The 24,241-nt window shown below is 41.7% G+C and overlaps 1 protein-coding gene across 2 annotated transcripts in view; it reads left to right on the forward strand.

The window, feature by feature from the left end:
* Positions 1-24,241, forward strand: part of LOC143035120 (uncharacterized) — a 214,642-nt gene that overhangs the window by 109,374 nt on the left and 81,027 nt on the right. For both annotated transcript variants that reach the window (XM_076201708.1, XM_076201709.1), the window contains exons 13-14: positions 6,761-6,821; positions 23,526-23,665. In XM_076201708.1, the coding sequence (XP_076057823.1) occupies positions 6,761-6,821; positions 23,526-23,665 (201 nt within the window). The remainder of the gene's footprint in view (positions 1-6,760; positions 6,822-23,525; positions 23,666-24,241) is intronic.

Raw genomic sequence — 24,241 nt, forward strand, 5'->3', positions numbered from 1 at the left:
GAGTACTGTATATCTGGAATAACTTAGATACAGAAACAATGTGTGCAAACACTATTCAAGATTTTAAGAAAAAACTTGATGCTAAAAGATACAGACGGGTTACCATGAGCATAGCTCCCTTCCCGTATAATACAACTATGTAAAACTAGGTAAATACACAGAGAGAGAGAGAAAGACTGGCAATTCTAGGAATATGAAAGTGGGAGGGCCGGCTAAAAAAAACTGGGGGGGGGGGCATGGCCCTCCCAGGCCCCCCCTAGAATCGCCACTGCGTGTGACACCGTGACGTGGTAAGTACTGCAGTAGTATTTACCAAGGTGTATATATATATATATATATATATATATATATAATTTAAAAATAAGATAGGAAAAAATGGGAGGGGGCAACCTGGGGGCCATGCCCCCCCCCTAGAATCGCCACTTGAGAGAGACCTGAAAAGGAAGTTTCCCACACAGAGGGGTGAATGTCTGGAACAAATTGGATGTGTGCTAAAACCATACAAGAATTTATGAACAAACTAGATGCTGAAAGATACAAAGACTGGTCACTACAAGCAGCTCCCTTCGTGTATAATACAACTAGGTGAATACACACACACACACACTTGCATGAGCACTCATGCTTCAAGCTGCAAGAAGTTCTTCAGTTATTGCACATGATTAACAGCCACGTTTAGCAACTCCCTAAAATACTCTGCCCATCTTCCTCTTACTGCTGTCTTTTCCATTATCATTTTTCCATCTGCACCTTGTACCTTTTCTTCTCTACTTGATTTACCTACCCTTCCTCTTTTAATTCCCTTCCAAAAAATATTTTAATTGCTTTCAGAGTTTTCTGTCGTACTCTTACCCCATTTCACATCTGCTCTCCTTTTTGCCTCCTTTATCTTATAATTTACTTCTCTTTTCATTTTACCTCCCATATGATTCTCTACAAGTTTCACTACTCTTCCTTCTATTTCCTCCCATCCTCCTTGTTCCACACACCATCTTTGCACACCTTACGACTCCCTCCTTGAAACATCCCCATTTCTCTTCTTCTCCTAGTTCTACTCTATCCTTCACTCTCAGTTTTTTCTTGTACTCCATCTTCTTTTCTTTAACATTTAAGCAGTTTACCCTTAGTACCTCCATACCTTCTGTCTTTTTCCTCTTTCTCCATCTATCCATCTCCATCTCTATGCAGACAACACTGCACTTGTAGCGGGATCAGAGTAGGGATTGAGGAATTTAGTGACAGAGTTTGGGAAAGTGTGCAAAAGAAGGAAGTTGAAGATAAATGTGGGTAAAAGTAAGGTAGTTGTAGTTGTATTGGGAGACCTTAATGCTAAGGTAGGAAATGCACCAATAGATGGAGTGATTGGGAAGTATGGAGTTCAAGGAAAAAACCATAGTGGAGAGTTGATGGTGGAGATGTGTCTTAAGAGTTGATGATAGCAAATACAGTGTTTAGGAAGAAAGTCAAGCATAAGTACACATGGGAGAGGGTGGTGGATGGAAGGGAGGCAGATATTGTTAATGGACTATATAGTGGTGACCAGGAGTATAATAGAAAGTGTTAAGGATGTACATGTTCTAAGGGGAGAGAGTGGGGGAATATCAGATCATTTTATGGTGGAAGGTTAGTTGAGAGTGGAGAATAGGTAGAGAAAGAGGAAAAGGGCAGAAGGTAGGGAGGTACTTAGAGTGAGCTGCTTAAATGAGAAAGAAAAGGAGAATGAGTATAAGAAGAAGCTGAGAGAGGAGTGGGAGGTAGTGAAGGATAGAGTAGAACTAGGAGTGGAGGAGGAATGGGGATGGTACAAGGAGGGAGTCACAAAGTGTGCAAAGATGGTGTGTAGAACAAGAAGGATGGGAGGAAATAGAAGGAAGGGTAGTGAGTTGTGGGATGAGGAAGCAAAGAAGAATGTAGGAGAGAAGAAGCAGGCTTTCATAAATTGGTTACAAATTAGGACGAGGGAATCATATGAGAGGTACAAAGTAAAGAGAAGGGAAGTTAAACATAAGATAAAGGAAGCAAAGAGGAGAGCAGATGTGAAATGGGGAAAGAGTATGACAGAAAATTTTGAAAGTAATAAAAAGATAATTTTGAAAAGAAATTAAGAGGAAGTGAATCAAGTAAAGAAGAACAGGTAAAAGTTGTAAGTGGAGATATGATAATGGAAGAGAAGGCAATAAGAGGAAGGTGAGCAAAGTATTTAAGGAGTTGCTAAATGTGAAGGAGGATAGGGAGGGAAAGGTAGTTGTTGTTGTTGTTGTCGTTCCCTAGACTGTCTGTCCGAGCAGTCCCGTCTCCCCAAGGAAGGCCACAGCCGAAACTGGGTTTTCCCACAAATCCTTTATAGAGTGTATGTTGTGTTGTTTGCATGCATGATTGTGTATAATGCAGTCTTCCATTATGTGTTGTATGGTATGGGGTGAAGTGTTACATCCTGGGCAGCTGTTCACAACACGGTCGTCCAGCCTCTTCTGGTAGCTTAGAAGTGCTGGGTGGTGACCGCATCGCAGTCTGGCCAAGTGGACTCTGTCCTTACGTGGGAGAGAGGATTCAGAAGGGTGGATATCAGGGGGTCTGGCATGCAGCAGTGTGTTGTCTTTTAGTGTGTTAATGGAGCGGTGAGTGATATGATTATGAATATGTTTCCGGAGGCTGGTATTTGGTGGTTGTGGAGGAAGAGAAGAGAGTATCTGTGTGTAATAAAGGTCTATGGGTGTAGTTTTAATGTTTCTTGGTGTGTGTGGGTGTTCTGCTATGTAGTGTAGCGGGTGTGATGTGTTTGTGGTGGCTGCAGCAAGTGTTTGTGTGCCTCTCATGTCGAGGTGGTCCTTGACTTTGAGGACTTTTGTTTCATGGTGTAAATGGTCTGTAGGTGATGTATTTGTGCAGCCTGTAATTGTTTTTAGGGCTTTGTTTTGTATGATTTGAAGGGTGTTGTGGTGTGTCTCACTGAGATTAGGAGCCCATGCAGGACTCGCATAATTCATCACTGAGCGTATGCATTGTTTGTATATTGTTATATTAGTTTCTTTGTTTTGTCCAAATGTTGTTCCAGTGATTGACTTAAGTGCGTTAAGTCTAGGTGTGCATTTGTTTTTTATGTTTGTGAGGTGTTGTTTGAAAGACATGGATGTATCCTATGTTACACCAAGAATTTTCGGTGTGTTTGTGTGTGGTATTAGAGTGTTGTTGATGTAGAGATGAGGTATGTATTTGTGTTCTTTTGTCCAGTTGGTGAGAAGTGTTGCTGTAGATTTGGTTGGAGCTATTTTGAGTCTGTTTGTGATGAACCATGTGTTGAGTGTGTCAAGGTAAGGCTGGATTATTTCTGCAGCTTTGTCTGTGTTACGATGTGTGCATGTGATTGTTATGTCGTCTGCGTAGGAAGAGATTTGTATTTCTGAGGTGTCTGGCGTGGGTAAGTCATGCATGTATAGATTAAATAGTGTGGGGGATAGAACTGAGCCCTGTGGTACTCCGTTCTTGATGTTTCTGATGTGCGATGATTGGCCATTATATGACACATGAGCATTCCTGCCTGCCAGATAATTGGCCAGCCATCTTTTGGTGTTATTGTGCATGTCTGTGTTATATATTTTATTTGTTAGGTTGTGGCGGGGGATAGCATCAAAAGCTTTACTAATGTCCAATGTTATAAGAAGTGTTCTGTGGTGGGGCCTATCTGAATTGATGCCATCTAAAATTCTTTGTGTGAGGTTTGTCAGAAGAGTGTTTGTGGAGTGTAGTGGCCTAAAACCGTGTTGTGAGTCAGCTAGGGGAATATATGGTGTGACAAGTTTAAGTATTAGGCGTTCAATGACTTTAGAGGGGGTGCAGAGAAGTGTGATTGGGCGGTGCGATGTTGGGATTGTTGGGTCTTTGTTCGGTTTTGGAATGGTGATTATTTTACCATGCTTCCAGATGTCGGGTATAGTGTTGTGTGAATAGCTGTAGTTTGCAATGTTTGTGAGTGCGTGTATACCTTGTGGTCCAATGTGTTTTAGGTGGATGTTGCTTATGTTATCAGGGCCACAGGCAGATGAGTGCTTGAGACTATGCATTATGAGTTTTGTCTGACTGTCTATGAAGGGAAAGGTAGTTGCAGTGGGAAGCGCAAAGAAAATGAGAGTGAGGAAAATTGAGGAGAAATAAGGAAAGATGAAGTGATGAGAGAAGGTAAGGCAACTGAGTTGGATGGATGTCATGCAGAATGTCTGAAAAAAGGAGGTACAGTTATGGTGGACTGGCTGGTGAGGTTATTTAATGTTTGTTTAAGCGAGGGTAGAGTGCCGGAGGACTGGAGGAGTGCCTGTATAGTTCCACTTTACAAAGGAAAGGGGGACAAGTGTGAGTGTAGTAGATTCAGAGGGATCAGCTTGTTGAGTGTAATTGGGAAGGCTTATGGGAGGATCTTGATTGAGAGGATTAGGAGAGGAACAGAGGGAGTAATTGGTGAGGAACAGTGTGGTTTTAGGACAGGTAGGGGTTGTGTAGATTAGATTTTTGTGGTAAGACAAATATGTGAGAAAGCTATAGGAAGAGGTAAGGATGTTTTTTTGGGTTTTTATGGCTTATGACAGGAAGGCACTGTGGGAGGTATTGCAGATATATGGGATAGGAGGATGGTTGTTAAGACCAGTGAAGAGTTTTTATGAGAGTAGTAGAGCTTGTGTTAGGATTAGAAATGGAGAGAGTGAATGGTTTGAGGAAAAGGTGGGACTTTGTCAGGGATGTGTTATGTCACCCTGGCTGTTCAATTTATATATGGATGGAGTGGTGCAAGAGGTGAATGCAAGGGTAGTGGGTCAGAGATTGGAGATGGTTAAAGAAAATTGAGAAAAGTGGGAGATAAAGCCAGCTGTTGTTTGCTGACAACACTGAGGTTGTAGCAGGATCAGAGGAGGGATTGAGGAAGTTAGTGACAGAGTTTGGGAAAGTGTGTGAAAGAAGAATGTTGAAGATGAATGTGGGCAAAAGTAAGGTGATGAGATGTACAAGGGGAGAGAGTGGCAGCAGGTTGGAAGTGAGTATTAAGGGAGAGAGACTGGAGGAAGTGGATAGTTTTAGATGGGTGCAAATGTGGCAGGAAAGGGAGGAGTGGGGGTGGAGGTAGAATGTAGATTGAGAGAAGCAAGTAATTGCCTTGGTGGATTAAAAAGTGTAATGAGAAATAGAGATTTGGGAATGGATGCTAAAAGGAGATTGTATGAAGGAGTGATTGTCAACAGCAATGTGTGGGGCAGAAATATGGAACATAAGAGAGGAAGAGAGAAGGAGTTTGAATGTGTTGCCTGAGAAGTATGATAGGGGTTACTAGGCTGAAAAGAGTGAGAAATGAGGTGAGGAGGAGAACAGGGGTGGAATGGGAGATAGAGTTGATGAAAGAGTATGGGGATGGTTTGGACACAGGGAAAGAATGAGTGAAGAAAGATTATTAAAAGAGATGTGGAAGGAGTGAAAATGAGGGGGCATCCAAGGATGAGATGGATGGGGTAAAAGGGGCATTGGGAAAGAGGGGAATGTCTGTTGAGGAAGGATAGGAGAGGACAGAGGATAGGGGTGAATGGAGAAGAAGATGATGCTGTGATGCATGAGATGGAGTGGGTGGGGGATGGGGGGGTAAGGGAGTATGTATGAGAAATAAATTGACACAGCCCAAAGGGATTTCTCCCCGTCTTCTCATTTTCTGCATGAGGGGACAGAGAGGGTGGTCGCCAAATTTATGAAGTGGCCTTGCTGTGGATGTGCTGTATCTTGCGACACAGCTTCTGACCCAGGGCAGTGGACAAGGTGCAGGGATGACCCGTCATCCAGGAGGTGCCAAGATAAGGTGGAGGGGAGTGGAGTATGTAGGGGATGGAATGGGTGGGAGTGGTTTCTATGCCTTTTTCTTTTGGCTACCTCCCATGTAAGGGGGGAAAAAGCCTGGAAGTGAGTATTAAGGGAGAGAGACTGGAGGAAGTGGATAGTTTTAGGTACTTGGGTGTGAATATGGTGGGAAAGGGAGGAGTGGAGGTAGAGTTAGAATATAGATTGAGAGAAGCAAGTAAATGCCTTGGTGGATTAAAAAGTGTAATGAGAAATAGACATTTGGGAATGGATGTTAAGAGGAGATTGTATGAAGGAGTGAATGTGCTGACAGCACTGTACGGGGCAGAAACATGGAACATAACAGAGGAAGAGAGAAGGAGTTTGAATGTGTTTGAGATGAGGTGCCTGATAAGTATGATGGGGGTTACTAGGCTGGATAGAATGAGAAATAAGGAGGTGAGGAGGAGAACAGGATTGGAAAGGGAGTTGGGAGATAGGATTGATGAAAGAGTATTGTGATGGTTTAGACACATGGAAAGAATGAGTGTGAGGTGTGAAAGCAGATGTGGAGGGAGTGAACATAAGGGGGCGACATAGGATAAGATGGATGGATGGGGTAAAAGGGGTTTTTGGGAAGAGGGGAATGTCTGTTGAGGAAGGATGGGAGGGGACAGAAGATAGGGGTGAATAGAGAATGGTTGTATATGGATGATGCTGTGATGCAAGAGTGGGGGATGGGAGGGGATGGAGTATGTCTCTTTCTAGACACATCATAATCTCTCCACTACAATTTTTTTCCTGAAACTTCACACTTCCCAACCGCTCTGTGTATTGGATCGTCTCCTACCCTAGTATTGAGATCTTTCAATACCACTGTATTGACATCTCTTCCTAAACCCTCTATGCTTTCATTCACCCTAACATTATATGAACCATATTGTCTTTGCAGACCTGAAGGACAGGAGGATGTTATGGAGGCAGTAGAAGAAGAGGAAGATGAAAGATATGATGTGAGTATGACATAACATCTTCTTCCAGATAGTAAATATTTGCTTATTTGTTTCATATTTATGTAAATGTTTATCTATATATGAAGGGCTTTTTTCCCCCTTACCAGGGAGATAACCAAAGTCAAAAGGCATATACCCACCGTCACCCATTTCATACCACACTCCCATCCAACACCCTTTCCTCCCTCTCATCCTTGACAGTACCTATTTACCTAGTTGTAATATACGGGAGGGGAGCTATGCTCGTGGTGACCCGTCTTTGTATCTCTCCGCATCAAGTTTTATCTTAAAATCTTGTATAGTGTTAGCACATACTGTTTTGTTGTCTAATTTGTTCCATGTATTTATCGCTCTGTGTGGGAAACTGTTCCTTTTCAAGTTTTTTCTATAACTATCCTTTTTCAAGTTTTTTCCGTGTCCTCTTGTTTTACCGTTGTCCCACATTAATAGGTTGTTCCTGTCTAAAACTTCCATTCCTTTCATTATTCTGTAGATAGCAAATCTCCTCTTTCTCTTCTTTGTTCCAGAGTAGGTAGGTTCAATTTGGATAGTCTTTGCTCATATGTTAGTTCGGCGAGTGTCGGTGCTAGTTTTGTTGTCGCTCTTTGTAATCTTCTAGTTTCTTAACCACTTCAGTACGGAACTTAAATCTCGCGGGCAGCAGCCAATGCCAGCCGTACGACGTGTCGTAATAATACTCGCATCATAAAATATAGTCACCGCTTATATCGATCGTTCTCTCTTTCACCCGCGAATTTTGAAAACCACAGAGAATGGGATTCAGGGCACATTTGAGAGAATGTAAAAACACAGGGGCGACTACAATAAATATAATCAAGACACCGATATGGCAGCGTCGCGAATCCACTTGCTCCTCATGACGCCTACATGTGCGGCACCGTATGGAAGGGGTTAATATTCTTTTTTGTACTGGGTGTCCAAAGTGATGCTGCGTACTCGAGTTTTGGTCTTATTAGTGTAGTAAGTATTTTCCTTATCATTTCTTCGTCCATATAGGTAAATGCCACTTTGATTGCTCTCAGTAAGTTGTAGGTTTCTCCGAACATCTTGTTTATATGCTTATCTGGTTTCATGTCCTTTCCAATCATCACTCCAAGATCTTTTTCATAGTTTGTTTTATTTATTTTTTCTTCCCCAATTCTGTAATCTTTTGATATTCTATTTTTACTCTCTCCAAATTCCATTATGTTGCATTTCTTAATATTGAATTTTACTTCCCATTTTTGAGTCCAACTCCATATTGTGTCCAGATCTTGTTGCAATGAGTTGCAGTCCTCTTCCGTTTTTACCTTCTTAAGTAATTTTGCATCATCTGCAAAAAAATTTATATAGCACTCCACGCCTTCATTCATGTCATTAATGTATACAGCGAACATGATAGGTGCCGGTACTGATCCTTGCGGGACCCCGCTTTTTACTTCTTCCCAGTTGGAGAATTTTTCTCTAATTACAACTCTCATTTTCCTCCCAATCAGAAAGTCTTTCATCCATTCCAATAATTTTCCTCTGATGCCACCTTTTGACTCTATCTTATTTATTAGTTTCCTATGAGGTACCTTATCGAATGCCTTTTGCAGGTCCAGAAAAGCACAGTCTGCCCATCCATCTCTTCTATTATGTCTACTAATCTTGAGTAAAAGCAAATCAGATTTGTTGTACAGGATCTCCCTTGTCTAAATCCAAATTGATTTGGGTTCAGTATAGATTTTTCTTCCAGGTACTTAACCCATCTGTTTTTGATCACTCTTTCACAAATATTTGCTATTGTGCTTGTTAGTGAGACCGGTCTTTAGTTAGATGGATCTTCCTTATCACCTCCCTTATAAATTGGTACAATGTTTGCTTTTTTCAGTCCAATGGTACTTTTCCTTCTTTAATTGATGATTTAATTATATCATATATTTTGTCAGTTAATTCTTCCATGCATTCTTTCAGTATCCAGTTTGCTATTCCGTCTGGGCCATGTGATTTTCTGACATCCAGGGTTTTAATTTGATCACTGATTTCTTTTTGTGTTACGTTTATTTCTTTCATTGCTGGGGATAATTCTCTCTCTCTAACTTCACTGTTAGGCGAGTTTTCTATTGTGAATACTGATCTAAAGTGGTTGTTCATTATTTCAGCCATTTCCAGTTCTTCTGTAAATTCCTTTTTATCTTGGCGCAGTTTTTTCTATTTCTATTTCTTGTTTGTTTTTCAGTTTTCCATTTACATATTTGTAAAATAGTTTGGGTTCTTCTTTACATTTGTCTATTATCTTTTTTTCGTAATTTCTCTTTTCATCTCTGCGTATTTTTACATATTCATTTCTTAGTTTGATGTATGTTTGCCATTTGCTTTGTTTCTTATCTCTTTTCCATTTTTTCCAAGCTTTGTCCCTTTTTTCCTTTGCTTCACTACATCTTTTGTTGTACCAGTTCTTTATGTATGCCTTTTCCATTTTTTGTTGTGGTACGAATTTGTCCACTCCTTCATTATAAATTTCTTTTAGTATGTTCCATTTTTCTTCTATCCCTGTATCTTCGTTTTGGAATTTTTCCCAGTTTGCATTGCGAAAGAATGTTTAAGTTTCTCAAAGTTTGTTTTGTTATACATGGGTCTTCCTATTCTATGTTTAACATTTTTGCTTTGGTCTGGTTGTTCTTTCAATTCCATTTCTATTAGTACATGGTCACTTTTTCCTATCGGAGTTTTGTAAATAATATTATCGATTATCTCAGGTTCTGTTGTAAGTATTAAGTCCAATATTGAGGGTTCTTCATTTCCTCTATATCTAGTATTTTCTCTAATCCACTGGGTCATTGTGTATTCAATGGTCAAGTCAAGGAGTACATTGCCCCAGTGTTTCTCTCCCCCTTTCACTGTCATATCTTCCCAGCATATTTCTTTTGGATTAAAGTCACCCATAATTACTGTATTTCCTCCATCCTTCAGTGTTTCAATTAGTTCTTCCTTTGTATCATCTAGTAACTCAGCGTGATTCCTCTCTGACCAGGCTTGTGTCTTAGGAGGTACATATACCACTGCAAATTTTCTTTTCTTCATTTTTTTACCTTTGACTTGTACTATAATTGATTCTACATTATTTTTTCCTTCAGTTATTTTTGCTACAGTTAAATCTTTCTTGGCCAAAATTAGAACTCCTCCGCCCTGTTTGTTCTTTCTATTCTTTGTCCAACAGTTGTATTTTCCTTGTCCCACAGTGTGGGGTGTTAGTATGAACTTTAATTTGGTTTCTACAATTCCCATTATGTCTGGTTTTTCTAATACTAGATAATCATTTAATTCATTTATTCCTGAGATTATTCCGTCTATATTTGTGTAAGCTATTTTTAGTTTCCTTTCTCCTCCTCCCCTTCTGTCTTCTTTGTTTCCATTTTCTCTATGTACTTTTTCCTCAGCCTCATGTCTATCACTCTCCAAAAAAACTCCTCCTTTTCTTTTTCAGTTCTATTCTCATTCCTTTCATTTGCCTCATTCCTAAGTTCCTTTTCTTTCTCTTTTTCTTCCTCACTCATTTCTTTTTTGATCCATATATTTTTGTACTGTTCACTATTTGCTAGTCTCATTGTTCTAGTTAAAATTTCTTCTACACTTGATTGCGATCTAAGTTTTACTTTTAATGGTCTATATAGCTTATCTTTAGAGTACCTGCCCATTCTATGAGTTTCCTCGATTTCTCTCTCCCAGCCTAACTCATCTGTTTGTAACTCCTTTAGTATTTCTTTGGCAATCTCTTTTTCTTCCTTTTCCCTCTGGTATCTTGGTACATTGTGCTTTTCTTTAATGCCATAGACTACTATACATCTTTTTCTATCCACTGTGTCCCTAACTAGGTTACTTTTCTCTTTAATAACCTGAATTACAGTTTCTTTTGTATTATCTTTTACTTGTTGTTCCATTATTTTCTTTAAAGATATTTCCTGACTTTCCTTCTCAATTTTCCACTGTTTTTTTATTTCCTGTAGGTCGTTCTCCCTAATTCTTTCCTCCACCTTTTCAGTCACTTCTTTCATTTGACTTTTGATTTCTCGTTTCAGAACCTTGTTCCTACTATTATCCTCACTTTTCAACCTCTCATTCTCACCCTTAAGCTGTTTTAATTCCTTTTTCAACTCGTCTATCTCCCTATTGTTTTCCTTGTTGGCTTTCCTTAGGTTTGATACTTCCTGGTACATTATCTTATATTCGCTTTTAAGTTCTAATAGTTCGTCTACGATATCACTTAGATCTCTACTCCTCATTATGTTCCTGTATCTGGGTTCTCTATCCATCTCTATTCTTAATAATCCATTTCCTTCCCTTTCAAACCCAGAAAATCTACTTACGTCTAGTCTTTGATATTCTCTTGGTGTTGAAGCGAAGCATGATTTTTTTCTCACTACTCCTAGTGGAGTTTCGATTTTAGTTTCCTCCAGGCTTCTTTTAGTTGCGTCCTTGGATTTAGGGGTTTCCATTTTTAAGAACAATAAAAAAAAAAAAAATGAAAAAGAAAGTAACGGAGATACAAATTCGACCTACATTGTTTCACCACGAATGCACAGCTTACCACTCCGCGTATAAACAAAAAGGCCGCCGCTGATCATTTGTTGTTTATATTTTCGCTCGTAAGCCAGCGCTCCGAAAATGCGTGTTGCTCCGACCGTGTCTGACCGATATGTAGTTATAGGTAAAATGCTTGAATCAATAATAGTTAATAGACTCAGAAATCACATCGAGACATAATTTGATTTGTGACTCATGGCATGGTTTCTCCAAGGGTAAGTCATGTGTGACTAATCTTCTATCTTTTTACACCATATATGTAAGGCATCAGATAACAATTATAATTACGATGTTATTTACATTGACTTTAGCAAATCTTTTGACAATGTGCCCCACCAGAGACTACTAAATAAAATCAAAGCCCATGATATAGGAGGAAAGGTGTTAGAATGGATTAGAGCCTGGATCAGTGACAGAAAACAACAGGTCACCATAAATGGTGTAAAATCCAAATGGGGAGTGTTTCTAGTGGAGTTCCTCAGGGCTTGGTTTTGGGTCCCTTAGTGTTCATTATGTATATAAATGATTGGACAATGGGATTAATAGTGATGCTAGTGAGTTTGTGGACAACACTAAAATAGAAAGCCCAATTAGGTCAGGAGATGCTGCTGAGATTCTGCTGGATGATTTTAACAAATTGTTCACATGGTTGGTGAAATGGCAAATGGACTTTAATATCTCAAAGTGCAGCATGTTAAATGTAGGACTACACAACCCCAAAAACAGATATAGCTTACATAACATGTTTTTAGAGAAACCTAAGTGCAAGAGAGACTTGGGAGTTCTAGTGAGCCCTGATCTTAAACCAGGAATAAAACTAACAGAGCATTAGGTTTCATTGCTAGGATGGTTATGAATAGAAATGCAGTGGTAATTATCAAGCTATCTTGCATTAGACCCATCCTTGACTATGCGGTACAGTTTTGGTCTCCATCTTATAGAATGGACATCAATTCACAAGAACCAGTACAGAGGAGAATGACCAAAATGATACATTTGCCTTACGAGGCTTAGGCACCTTAACTTACACTCATATTTAGACAACAGGGCAGGACTTGCAGTAATGGATTTAAACCGGAACAAATTTAGATTTAAGAAGTAGGCAAGAACTGATTTACTTATAGGGTGGTCAACGAATGGAATAGACTTAGTAACCATGTAGTGAGTGCTGAAACTATCAGTTGTTTTAAGAAATGGTTAGACAACTTTATGGATGGGGATGACAGGTGGTAATTGACATGGAACTACCTAGTGTAGGCCTTATGGTCTCATGCAGTCTTCTTCATTCTTATGTTCTTTGCTCCTCATGGATGATGGGTCATTTCTATATTCCCCCCTATACCCTGGGTCAGAAACAATACATCAAGGCCGCTTCTATTAATCAACAAGCCCCCCTTCTATCCCCTCATGCAGAAGGAGAGAATAAGAGGAGAAATCCCTTCAGGTTGTGTCAAAATATCATTCACACATAACCACTCCCTAAGCCCCCCCCCTCCACCACCCACTGTCTTAATTGCATCACAGTATCATCTACACACAGCCATTTTCCACTCACCCCCATCTCCTGCCTTCTCCCTTCTTACCTCATCAGACATCCCCCTTTTCTCAGTGCTCCTTTCACCCCATCCATTCATCTCATTCTCAATTGCCCCCTCATTTTCACTCCATATATATATATATATATATATATATATATATATATATATATATATATATATATATGGATGTCCTAGGATGAGGTGGATGGATGGGGTGAAGGGGGCTTTGGGGAAGAGGGGAATGTCTGTGGAGGAAGGATGGGAGAGGACAGAAGACAGGGGTGAATGGAGAATGGGTGTATATGGATGATGATGTGATGCATGAGGTGGAATGGGCGGAGGGGGGGGGGGTGAGGTAGTATGTGTGAGCAAATTTTGACACAGTCCGAAGGGATTTCTCCCCGTCTTCTCCTTTATGCATGGGGGGATAGAGAGGGGGGGGGTCGTCGATTTAATGAAGCGGCCTTGCTGTGGATGTGCTGTGTCTTGCATCACTGCTTCTGACCCAGGGCAGTGGACAAGGTGCAGGGATGACCCGTTATCCAGGAGGTGCTAAGATAAGAGGGAGGGTGGAGGGGTGTGGAGTGTATTCAGGGATGGAATGGGTGGGAATGATTTTATGCCTTTTCCTTTTTGGCTACCTCCCTTGTAAGGGGGAAAAGCCTTGGTATATGTATGTGTGTATATATATATATATATATATCATGTTAAAAACCACTGTTGGAGTAGAAAAGACTGGTGATGGGGAATCTGTATATTTCGATTGCAAACTGCAATCCTCTTTTTAGAAGAGGATTGCAGTTTGCAATCGAAATATATAGATTCCCCGTCTCCAGTCTTTTCTACTCCAACAGTGGTTTTTAACATGATTGAGAAATGTGTGATTACATTTTAAACCTGTAAAATATATATATATATATATATATATATATAATTTTGAAAGTAATAGAATTATGTTTTGGAAGGAAAGAGAGGAAGGGGAGACAAATCAAGTACAGAAGAAAAGGTAAAAGGTGCAGATGGAGAGATGATATTGGAAGAGATGCCAATACAAGGAAGATGGAGAGAGTATTTTAGGGAGTTGCTAAATGTGAAGAAGTATAGGGAGGGAAAGGTAGTTGCATTGGAAATTGTTAAGAAAATGACAGTGATTAATTAGGTAAATGGAAGAAAAATAAGGAAATATGAGGTGAAAGCAGTTATTAAAATATTGAGAACAGGTAAGGCACCTGGGTTAGATGGGTGTCCTGTGGCTAAAAAAGGGAGGTACAGTGATGGTGGACTGGCTGGTTAGGTTGTTTAGTGTTTGTCTAAAAGAGGGTAGAGTACTGGAGGAATGCATGTATAGTTCCATTTTACAAGGGAAAAAGTGACAAGTGTGATCAGTTTGTTGAATAGTTGGGGATGGGAAAGGATTTGATTGAGAGGATTAGGAGAGGAACAGAGGGAGTAATTGATGAGGAACAGTGGGTTTAGGACAGGTGGGGGTTGTGTGGATCAGGTTTTTATGGTAAGATAGGTGTGTGAGAAAGCTTTAGGAAAGGGTAAGAATATATTTTGGACCTATGTGAATTTGGAAAAGGCTTATGATAGGGTAAACAGGAAGGCACTGAGGGAAGTATTGCAGATATATGGAATAAGAGGAAAGCTCTTAAGAGCAGTCAAGAGTTTTTACAAGAGTAGTACAGCCTGTGTTACAATTAGAAATGGAGTGTGAGTGGTTTGAGATAAAGGTGGGACATTGCCAGGGATGTGATATGTTGCCTTGACTGTTCAATTTACACATGGATGGGTTGGTGTGAGAGGTAAATGTAAAGGTAATGGGCCAGGGATTATAGATGGTTAAAAAAATGGAGAAGAATGGGAGATAAGCCAGTTGTTTGTTGATGACACTGCTTGTAGTAGGATCAGAGGAGTGATTAATGAAGTTAGTGACAGAGTTTGGGATGGTGTGTGAAAAAAGGAAGTTGAAGATAAATGTGGGTAAAAGTAAGGTAATGAGATGTATAAGGGGAGGAATTGGCAGGAAATGTAGTAGTGGAGGTGGAGGTAGAATGTAGATTGAGTGAAACAAGTAAATGCCTTGGGGTATCAAAAAATATAATGATAAATAGACATTTGGGGATGGATGCAAAGAGGAGATTATGCTGACAGCACTGTATGGAGCAGAAACATGGGATATAAAAGAGGAAGAATTTAAATCTGTTTGAAATTAAATGCCTGAGAAATGTGGTAGGGGTTACTAGGCTCGATAGAGTGAGAAATGAGGAGGAGAGTGAGGGTGAAAAGGGAGTTGGGGGATTGGGTGGATGAAAGATTATTGGGATGGTTTGGACACATGGAAAGAATGAGTGAAGAAAGTTTAGTAAAAGAGGTGTGGAAGGCAGAGGTGGAGGGAGTGAACATGAATGGTGACCAAGGATGAGATAGATGGATGTGGTAAAAGGGGCTTTGGGGAAGAGGGGAATGTCTGTTGAGGAAGGACAGCAGAGAATAGAAGACGGGTGAATGGAAAATGGTTGTGCATGGATGATGCTGTGATGCATGGAAGGGAGTTGATAGGGGATGGGGGATGAGGGAGTATGTGTGAATGATATTTTGATACAACCCAAAGGAATTTCTCCCTGTCTTCTTTTTTTCTGCATGAGGAGAAGGAGAGGGGGGTCACTAATTAAATGAAACATCCCTGCTGTGGATGTGCTGTCTTGCTGCATTGCTTCTGACCCAGGGCTGTGGATGAGATACAAGGATGAATCATTATCCAGGAGCCAAGAAAAGAGGGAGGAAGGAGGGGTGGAGTATTTGGGGATGAAATGGGTGGGAGTGGTTTTATGCCTTTGAATTTGGCTTCCTCCTTTGTAAGGGGGAAAAAGCCATTGGTATATGTATGTTTATGTATATATACCCCGTGTGGGGTATTGGCTGCATGTTATTGTGGCAAAGTAACATGCAGTTGATACTGTAGGGTCTATATGGGGTGCCCCTATGGACCAGAGTCACACAGCATTTTGTCTGTGATAAGAGGAAAACTCTGTACATAGAGAAATGATGACACTTTTATACAACAACTGTCCCTCCGTTATGCTGTCCCCCAACCCCTTGTTACTGTCCTGTACAATTTCTCTGAATATTCATTTCCTTTTTTTGCCTACCTACCCTGTGGTGGGGGAAAAGAATACTGCCACCAAGTATTTCCACTTGAGTTGTAAAAGGCGACAAAAAAGGGATGGGGGATGGGATTAGGAGTCCTACTACCTGTAACCCCAAAAGGGGACATTCCTAAAAAAGAAAGTAAAGGCATAAGAGGGTTTGGGAGTTTTCCAACCAGTACCCTAAGGTTTGGGTCTTTTAATGTGCGTGGATGTGGTACAGATGAGAGTAAAAGGGAAGAGATAGGCAGTATGTTTGTGAGAAGAAAGACGGATGTGCTGGCTTTGAGTGAAACTAAAATGAAAGGAAAGGTCAACTGTGAGTTTGGGAGTGTAGCTGGGAGGTACTCAGGAGTGAAGAGGGGACGAGGGAGAGAAGGGGTGGCTATACTAGTAAGTGAAGAAATAAGTAAGCGGGTAGTGGAGTGGAAGGAGGTATCATTAAGGTTGATGTGGATGAAGGTGAAGCTGGGAAAGGAGATGTGGGTTTTTGTAAGTGCGTATGGGCCTGGTAGTGAGAAGAGCATAGAGGAAAGGGAGGCATTTTGGGTAGAAATAAATGAGTGCATAGAGGGATTAGGGAGAAATGTCAATGTTGTCGTATTGGGAGACCTTAATGCTAGGGTAGGAAATGAACCAATTGACAGAGTGATTGGAAAGTATGGAGTTTGAGGCAAAAATCGTAGTGGAGAATTGATGGGAGATGTGTCTTGAAAGAGAGTTGATGATAGCAAATACAGTGTTTAGGAAGAAAGTCAAGCATAAGTACACATGGGAGAGGGTGGTGGATGGAAGGGTGGCAGATAGAGTGTTAATGGACTATATAGTGGTGACCAGGAGTATGGTAGGAAGAGTTAAGGATGTACATGTTCTAAGGGGAGAGAGTGGGAGAATATCAGATCATTTTCTGGTGGAAGGTAAGTTGAGAGTGGATAATAGGTGGAAAAAGAGGAAAAGGGCAGAAGGTAGGGAGGTACTTAGAGTGAACTGCTTAAATGAGGAAAAAAGGAGAATGTGTATAAGAAGTTGTTGAGAGAGGAGTGGGAGAGAGTAAAGGATAGAGTAGAACTAGGAGTGGAGGAGGAATGGGGATGGTTCAAGGAGGGAGTCATAAGGTGTGCAAAGATGGTGTGTGGAACAAGGAGGGCGGGAGGAAGTAGAAAGAAGGGTAGTGAGTGGTGGAATGAGGAAGCAAAGAAGGGTGTAGAAGAGAAGAAGCAGGCATTCATAGATTGGCTACAAATTAGAACGAGGGAATCGTATGAGAGGTACAAAGTAAAGAGAAAGGAAGTTAAGCATAAGATAAAGGAAGCAAAGAGGAGAGCAGATGTGAAATGGGGAAAGAGTATGACAGAAAATTTTGAAAGTAATAAAAAGATGTTTTGGAAGGAAGTTAAAAGAGGAAGAGGAGGCGAATCAAGTAGAGAAGAAAAGGTAAAAGGTGCAGATGGAGAGATGATAATGGAAGAGAAGGCAGTGAGAGGAAGGTGGGCAGAGTATTTTAGGGAGTTGACAAATGTGAAGGAGGATAGGGAGGCAAAGGTAGTTGCAGTGGGAAGCACAAAGAAAATGAGAGTGAGGAGTGAGGAAAATGGAGGAGAAATAGGGAAGGATCAAGTGAAAGCAGCTAGCAGCTGTTAAGATGATGAGAGCAGGGTAAGGCACCTGGGTTGGATGGATTGCATGCAGAATGTCTGAAGAAAGGAGGTACAGTTATGATGGACTGGCTGGTGAGGTTATTTAATGTTTGTTTAAGAGAGGGTAGAGTGCCGGAGGACTGGAGGAGTGCCTGTATAGCTCTGCTTTACAAAGGAAAGGGGGACAAGTGTGAGTGTAGTAGTTACAGAGGGATCAGCTTGTTGAGTGTAGTTGGGAAGGCTTATGGGAGGATCTTGATTGAGAGGATTAGGAGAGGAACAGAGGGAGTAATTGGTGAGGAACAGTGTGGTTTTGGGACAGGTAGAGGTTGTGTAGATCAGATTTTTGTGGTAAGACAAATATGTGAGAAAGCTATAGGAAAAGGTAAGGATGTTTTTTGGGTTTTTATGGATCTGGAAAAGGCTTACGACAGGGTAGACAGGAAGGCACTGTGGGAGGTTATGCAGATATATGGGATAGGAGGAAAGCTTTTAAGAGCAGTCAAGAGTTTTTATGAGAGTAGTAGAGCTTGCGTTAGGATTAGAAATGGAGAGAGTGAATGGTTTGAGGTAAAGGTGGGACTTCGTCAGGGGTGTGTTATGTCGCCCTGGCTGTTCAATCTTTACATGGATGGGGTGGTGCGAGAGGTGAATGCAAGGGTAGTGGGTCAGGGGTTGGAGATGATTAAAGAAAATGGAGAAAAGTGGGAGGTGAGCCAGCTGTTGTTTGCTGACGACACTGTGCTTGTAGCAGGATCAGAGGAGGGATTGAGGAAGTTAGTGACAGAGTTTGAGAAGGTGTGTGAAAGAAGGAAGCTGAAGATAAATGTGGGCAAAAGTAAGGTGATGAGATGTACAAGAGGAGAGAGTGACAGTAGGCTGGAAGTGAGCATTAAGGGTGAGAAACTGAAGGAAGTGGATAGTTTCAGATACTTGGGTGCGAATGTGACAGGAAAGGGAGGAGTGGGGGTGGAGGTAGAATGTAGATTGAGAGATGTGAGTAAATGCCTTGATGGATGAAAGTGTAATGAGAAATAGAGATTTGGGAATGGATGCTAAGAGGAGGTTATATGAAGGAATGATTGTGCCAATAGCAATGTATGGGGCAGAAACATGGAACATAAGAGAGGAAGAGAGAAAGAGTTTGATTGTGTTTGAGATGAAATGTCTGAGAAGTATGATAGGGGTTACTAGACTAGATAGAGTGAGAAATGAGGAGGTGAGGAGGAGAACAGGAGTGGAAAGGGAGCTGGGAGATAGGGTTGATGAGAGTATTAGGATGGTTTGGACACATGGAAAGAATGAGTGAAGAAAGATTAGTAAAAGAAGTGTGGAAGGCAGAGATGGAAGGAGGGAATATGAGGGGGCGTCATAGGATGAGATGGATGGATGGGGTGAAAGGGGCTTTACAAAAGAGAGGAATGTCTGTATAGGAAGGACGGGAGAGGACAGAAGACAGGGGTGAATGGAGAAGGGTTGTGTATAGATGAGGCTGTGATGCTTGAGGGGTAGTGGGTGGAGGATGGGGGGTGAGTAAGTGTGTATGAGAAAAAAATTTGACGCAGCCCAAAGGGATTTCTCCCCGTCTTCTCCTTTCCTCCATGAGGGGACGGAGAGGGGGGGGGGGTTGCCGAATTTATGAAGCGGCCTTGCTGTGGATGTGCTGTGTCTTGCAACACTGCCTCTGACCCAGGGCAGTGGACAGGATGCAGGGATGACCCGTCATCCAGGAGGTGCCAAGATAGGAGGAGGGTAGAGGGGAGTGGAATATATGGGAAATGAAATGGGTGGGAGTGATTTCCATGCCTTTTTTTTTTTTTTTTTGGCTACCCCCCATGTAAGGGGAAAAAAGCCTTTGGTATATGTATGTATGTAACAAGTTAGATGAAAGTGTGTGTGCAAGAATGATACACAAATTTAAAGTCTAGATAAAACAAGATATGAAGACAGGACACCATGAGCATAGCTCCCCTTCCCATGAAATACATACATACATATACCAAGGCTTTTTCCCCCTTACTAGGGAGGTAGTCAAAAAGGAAAAGGCACAAAATCATTCCCACCCACTCCATCCCCGAAAATACTCCACACTCCTCCACCCTCCCTCCCATCTTAGCACCTCCTAGATGACAGGTCATCCCTGCACCCTGTCCACTGCCCTGGGTCAGAAGCATTGTCACAAGACACAGCACATCCACAGCAAGGCCGCTTCATTAAATTGGCGCCCCCCCTCTCTCTCCCCCCATATAAAGGAGAGGACGGGGAGAAATCCCTTCGGGCTGCGTCAAAATTTTGCTCACACACACTACCTCACCCCCCCCATCCCCCCGTCCATTCCACCTCATGCATCACAACATCTTCCATATACAACCATTCTCCATTCACCCCTGTCTTCTGTCCTCTCCCGTCCTTCCTCAACAGACATTCCCCTCTTCCCCAAAGCCCCCCTCACCCCATCCATCCATCTCATACTAGGACGTCCCCTCATGTTCACTCCCTCCACATCTGCCTTCCATACCTCCTTTACTAGTCTTTCTTCACTCATTCTTTCCATGTGTCCAAACCATCCTAATACTCTTTCATCAACCCTATCTCCCAACTCCCTTTCCACCCCTGTTCTCCTCACCTCCTCCTTTCTCACTCTATCTAGCCTAGTAACCCCCATCATACTTCTCAGACACCTCATCTCAAACACATTCAAACTCCTCTCTTCCTCTCTTATGTTCCATGTTTCTGCTCCATACAGTGCTGTTGGCACTATCACTCCTTCATACAGTCTCCTCTTAGCATCCATTCCCAAATTTCTATTCCTCATTACACTTTTTAATCCACCAAGGCATTTACTCGCTTCTCTCAATCTAGATTCTGCCTCCACCTTCACTCCACCTTTTCCTGCCACATTTGCACCCAAGTATCTAAAACTATCCACTTCCTCCAGTTGCTCTCCCTTAATGCTCACTTCCAAATTACTGCCACTTTCACCCCTTGTACATCTCATCACCTTACTTTTACCCACATTTATCTTCAGCTTTCTTCTATCACACACTCTCCCAAACTCTGTCACCAGCTTCCTCAATCACTCCTCCAATCCTGCCACAAGCGCAGTGTCGTCCGCAAACAACAGCTGGCTCACCTCCCACTTTTCTCCATTTTCTTTAACCATCTCCAATCCCTTGCCCACTACCCTTGCATTTACCTCTCGCACTACCCCATCCATGTATAAGTTGAACAGCCAGGGTGACATAACGCATCCTTGACGAAGTCCCACCTTTACCTCAAACCACTCACTCTCTCCATTTCTAATCCCAACGCAAGCTCTACTACTCTCATAAAAGCTCTTGACAGCTCCTAGAAGCTTTCCTCCTATCCCATATATCCGCATAACCTCCCACAATGCCTTTCTGTCTACCCTGTCGTAAGCCTTTTCCAGATCCATAAAGGCCCAAAAAACATCCTTCCCCTTTCCTATAGCTTTCTCACATATCTGTCTTACCACAAAAATCTGATCTACACAACCTCTACCTGTCCTAAATCCACACTGTTCCTCACCAGTTACTCCCTCTGTTCCTCTCCTAATCCTCTCAATCAAGATCCTCCCATAAGCCTTCCCAACTACACTTAACAAGCTAATCCCTCTGAAACTACTACATTCACAATTGTCCCCCTTTCCCTTGTAAAGTGGAACTATACAAGCACTCCTCCAGTCCTCCGGCACTCTACCTTCTCTCCAGTAAACATTAAATAACCTCACCAGCCAGTCCACCATCACTGTACCTCCTTTTTTAAGACATTCTGCATGGCATCCATCCAGACCAGGTGCCTTACCTGCTTTCATCATCTTAACAACTGCCTTCACTTCATCCTTCCTTATTTCTCCTCCATTTTCCTCACTCATCACTCTCATTTTCTTCGCATTTCCTACTGCAACTATCTTTCCCTTCCTATCCTCCTTCACATTTAGCAACTCCCTAAAATATTCTGCCCATCTTCCCCTTACTGCCTTCTCCATTATCATCTCTCCATCTGCACCTTTTACCTTTTCTTCTCTACTTGATTCGCCTCCTCTTCCTCTCTCAATTTCTTTCCAAAACATCTTTTTATTACTTTCAAAATTTTCTGTCATACTCTTACCCCATTTTACATCTCTCCTCTTTGCCTACTTTACCTTTTTCTTTACTTCCTTTTTCTTTTCTTTGTACGTCTCATATGACTCCCTCGTCCTATTTTGTAACCAATCTGTGTAAGCTCACTTCTTCTCTTCTACAACCTTCTTCATTTCGTCATCCCACCATTCACTACCCTTCCTTCTATTTCCTCCTGTCCTTCTTGTTCCACACACCATCCTTGCACACTTTATGACTCCCTCCTTGAACCATCCCCATTCCTCCTCCACACCTAGCTCTACTCTATCCTTCACTCCCTCCCACTCCTCCTTCATCTTCTTCTTGTACTCCTTCTCCTTTTCCTCTTCATTTAAAGAGTTCACTCTAAGCACCTCCCTACCTTTTGTCCCTTTCCTCTTCCTCCATCTATCCTCCACTCTCAACTTACCTTCCACCAAAAAATTATCTGATATTCCCCCACCCTCTCCCCTTAGCACATGTACATCCTTAACTCTTCCTATCATAATCCTATTTACCACTACATAGTCCATTAACGCTCTATCTACCACCCTTCCCTCCAACACCCTCTCCCATGTGTACTTATGCTTGACTTTCTTCCGAAGCACTGTATTTGCTATCATCAACTCTCTTTCTAGACACATTTCCACCATCAACTCTCCAATACGATTTTCTCCTGGAACTCCACATTTCCCCACCACTCCATCAATTGGATCCTTTCCTACCCTAGCATTAAGGTCTCCTAGTACTATTACATTTACACTTCTCCCTAAACCCTCTAAGCACTCATTTAAATATATCCAAAAGGCCTCCCTTTCTTCTACACTCTTCTCACTGCCAGGCCCATATGCACTTACAAAAACCCACATCTCCTTTCCCAGTTTCACCTTCATCCACATTATCCTTGAGGAAACCTCCTTCCACTCCACTACACGTTTACCTATCTCTTCACTTACTAGTATAGCCACCCCTTCCCTCTCTCGCCCTCTCTTCACTCCTGATAACCTCCCACTTACACTCCCAAACTTACAATCGCCCTTCCCTTTCAGCTTAGTTTCAGTCAAAGCCAACACATCCATCTTTCTTCTCACAAACATACTACCTATCTCTTCCCTTTTACTCTCATCTGTACCACATCCATGCACATTAAAAGACCCAAACCTTAGGGTGCTGGTCCGAGAACTTCCAGACCCTCTTATGCCTTTCCTTTTACTTTTAGGAATGTGCCCTGTGGGGCTACAAGGAGAAGGATGCCTAGTCCCAATCCCCGTCCCTTTCTTCTCGCCTCTTACGATCCAAGTGGGAATACTTTGTGGCAGTATTCTTTTCCCCCACCACAGGGAATTCCCCCACCACAGAAAAAGAATACTCAGAGAAATGGTACAGGACAGCAACAAGGGGTTGGGGAACAGCATAACGGAGGGACAGTCGTAGTATAAAAGTGTCATCATTTCTCTATGAACAGAGTTTTCCTCTATCATAGACAAAATGATGTGTGGCTCTGGTCCGTAGGGGCGCCCCATATAGACCCTAAAATATCGACTGCATGCTATTTTGCCACAATAACAAGCAGCCAATACCCCAGACGGGTGAGGTGAGGGGTGGGTGTATGATCTGACTGCTGTGACTTAGCTACTTTTTTGTGGGTGAAAATGCATTTTTTGTTTATTTACATATGTTTCATTTCTTCCAGGAGCTGATAGAAATGATAGAAAAGTTGAAGAATGAACTCGTCAGTGAGCGCAAGAGCAAGTATGAAATGGAGGTCAAGCTTAGGGATGAACTGTGCAATGAATTCTCAAAGCAAATAGTTGAGATTGAAAGTTCTTGGAGGTAAGCTGTTGATGTGTATTCATTTATTTCATGTGCAGGCTGGCAAAACATTGTAAGGCCAATGGATGGGCATTTGTTGACAACTGGGACCGCTTTTACGGTAAGAATCATCTATATGCAAGGGACGGATGCACTTGTCGCCCAGAGGATTTCGGATAGATTACGTGGGAGTAGGGGGGAAGTATCGGAATATAGTTTAGGCAATAGAAACAACTTAAGAGAGGGACTGTGATAAGAATCACCAAAGCAGGTGGAGGGAAGATAAGCTTAAAGTTTACTATACAAATAGCAGAAGCATAATTAACAAAATTGATTTGCTGCGAGGTAAAGCATGCGTAGAGAATTTCAATATTATAGCTATTACTGAATCCTGGATCAACATGGGTGATAAACATTTCCTTCTGGAAATCAAAATAGAAGGATATATTTTTTTTTCACAAGGATAGGCTTGGCAGGAGTAGGGGAGGTGAAGCACTTTTCATTAAAAATACAATAAACTATTATCAACAATTTGATTATGGAAGAGGACTGTACGGAATCTGTTTGGGTAGAAATTATAGGCAAGAATAAGAAAGT

The sequence above is a fragment of the Oratosquilla oratoria genome, chromosome 18, assembly GCF_046742065.1.
Source record: "Oratosquilla oratoria isolate Oo_2021 chromosome 18, ASM4674206v1, whole genome shotgun sequence".
Taxonomy (NCBI): domain Eukaryota; kingdom Metazoa; phylum Arthropoda; class Malacostraca; order Stomatopoda; family Squillidae; genus Oratosquilla; species Oratosquilla oratoria.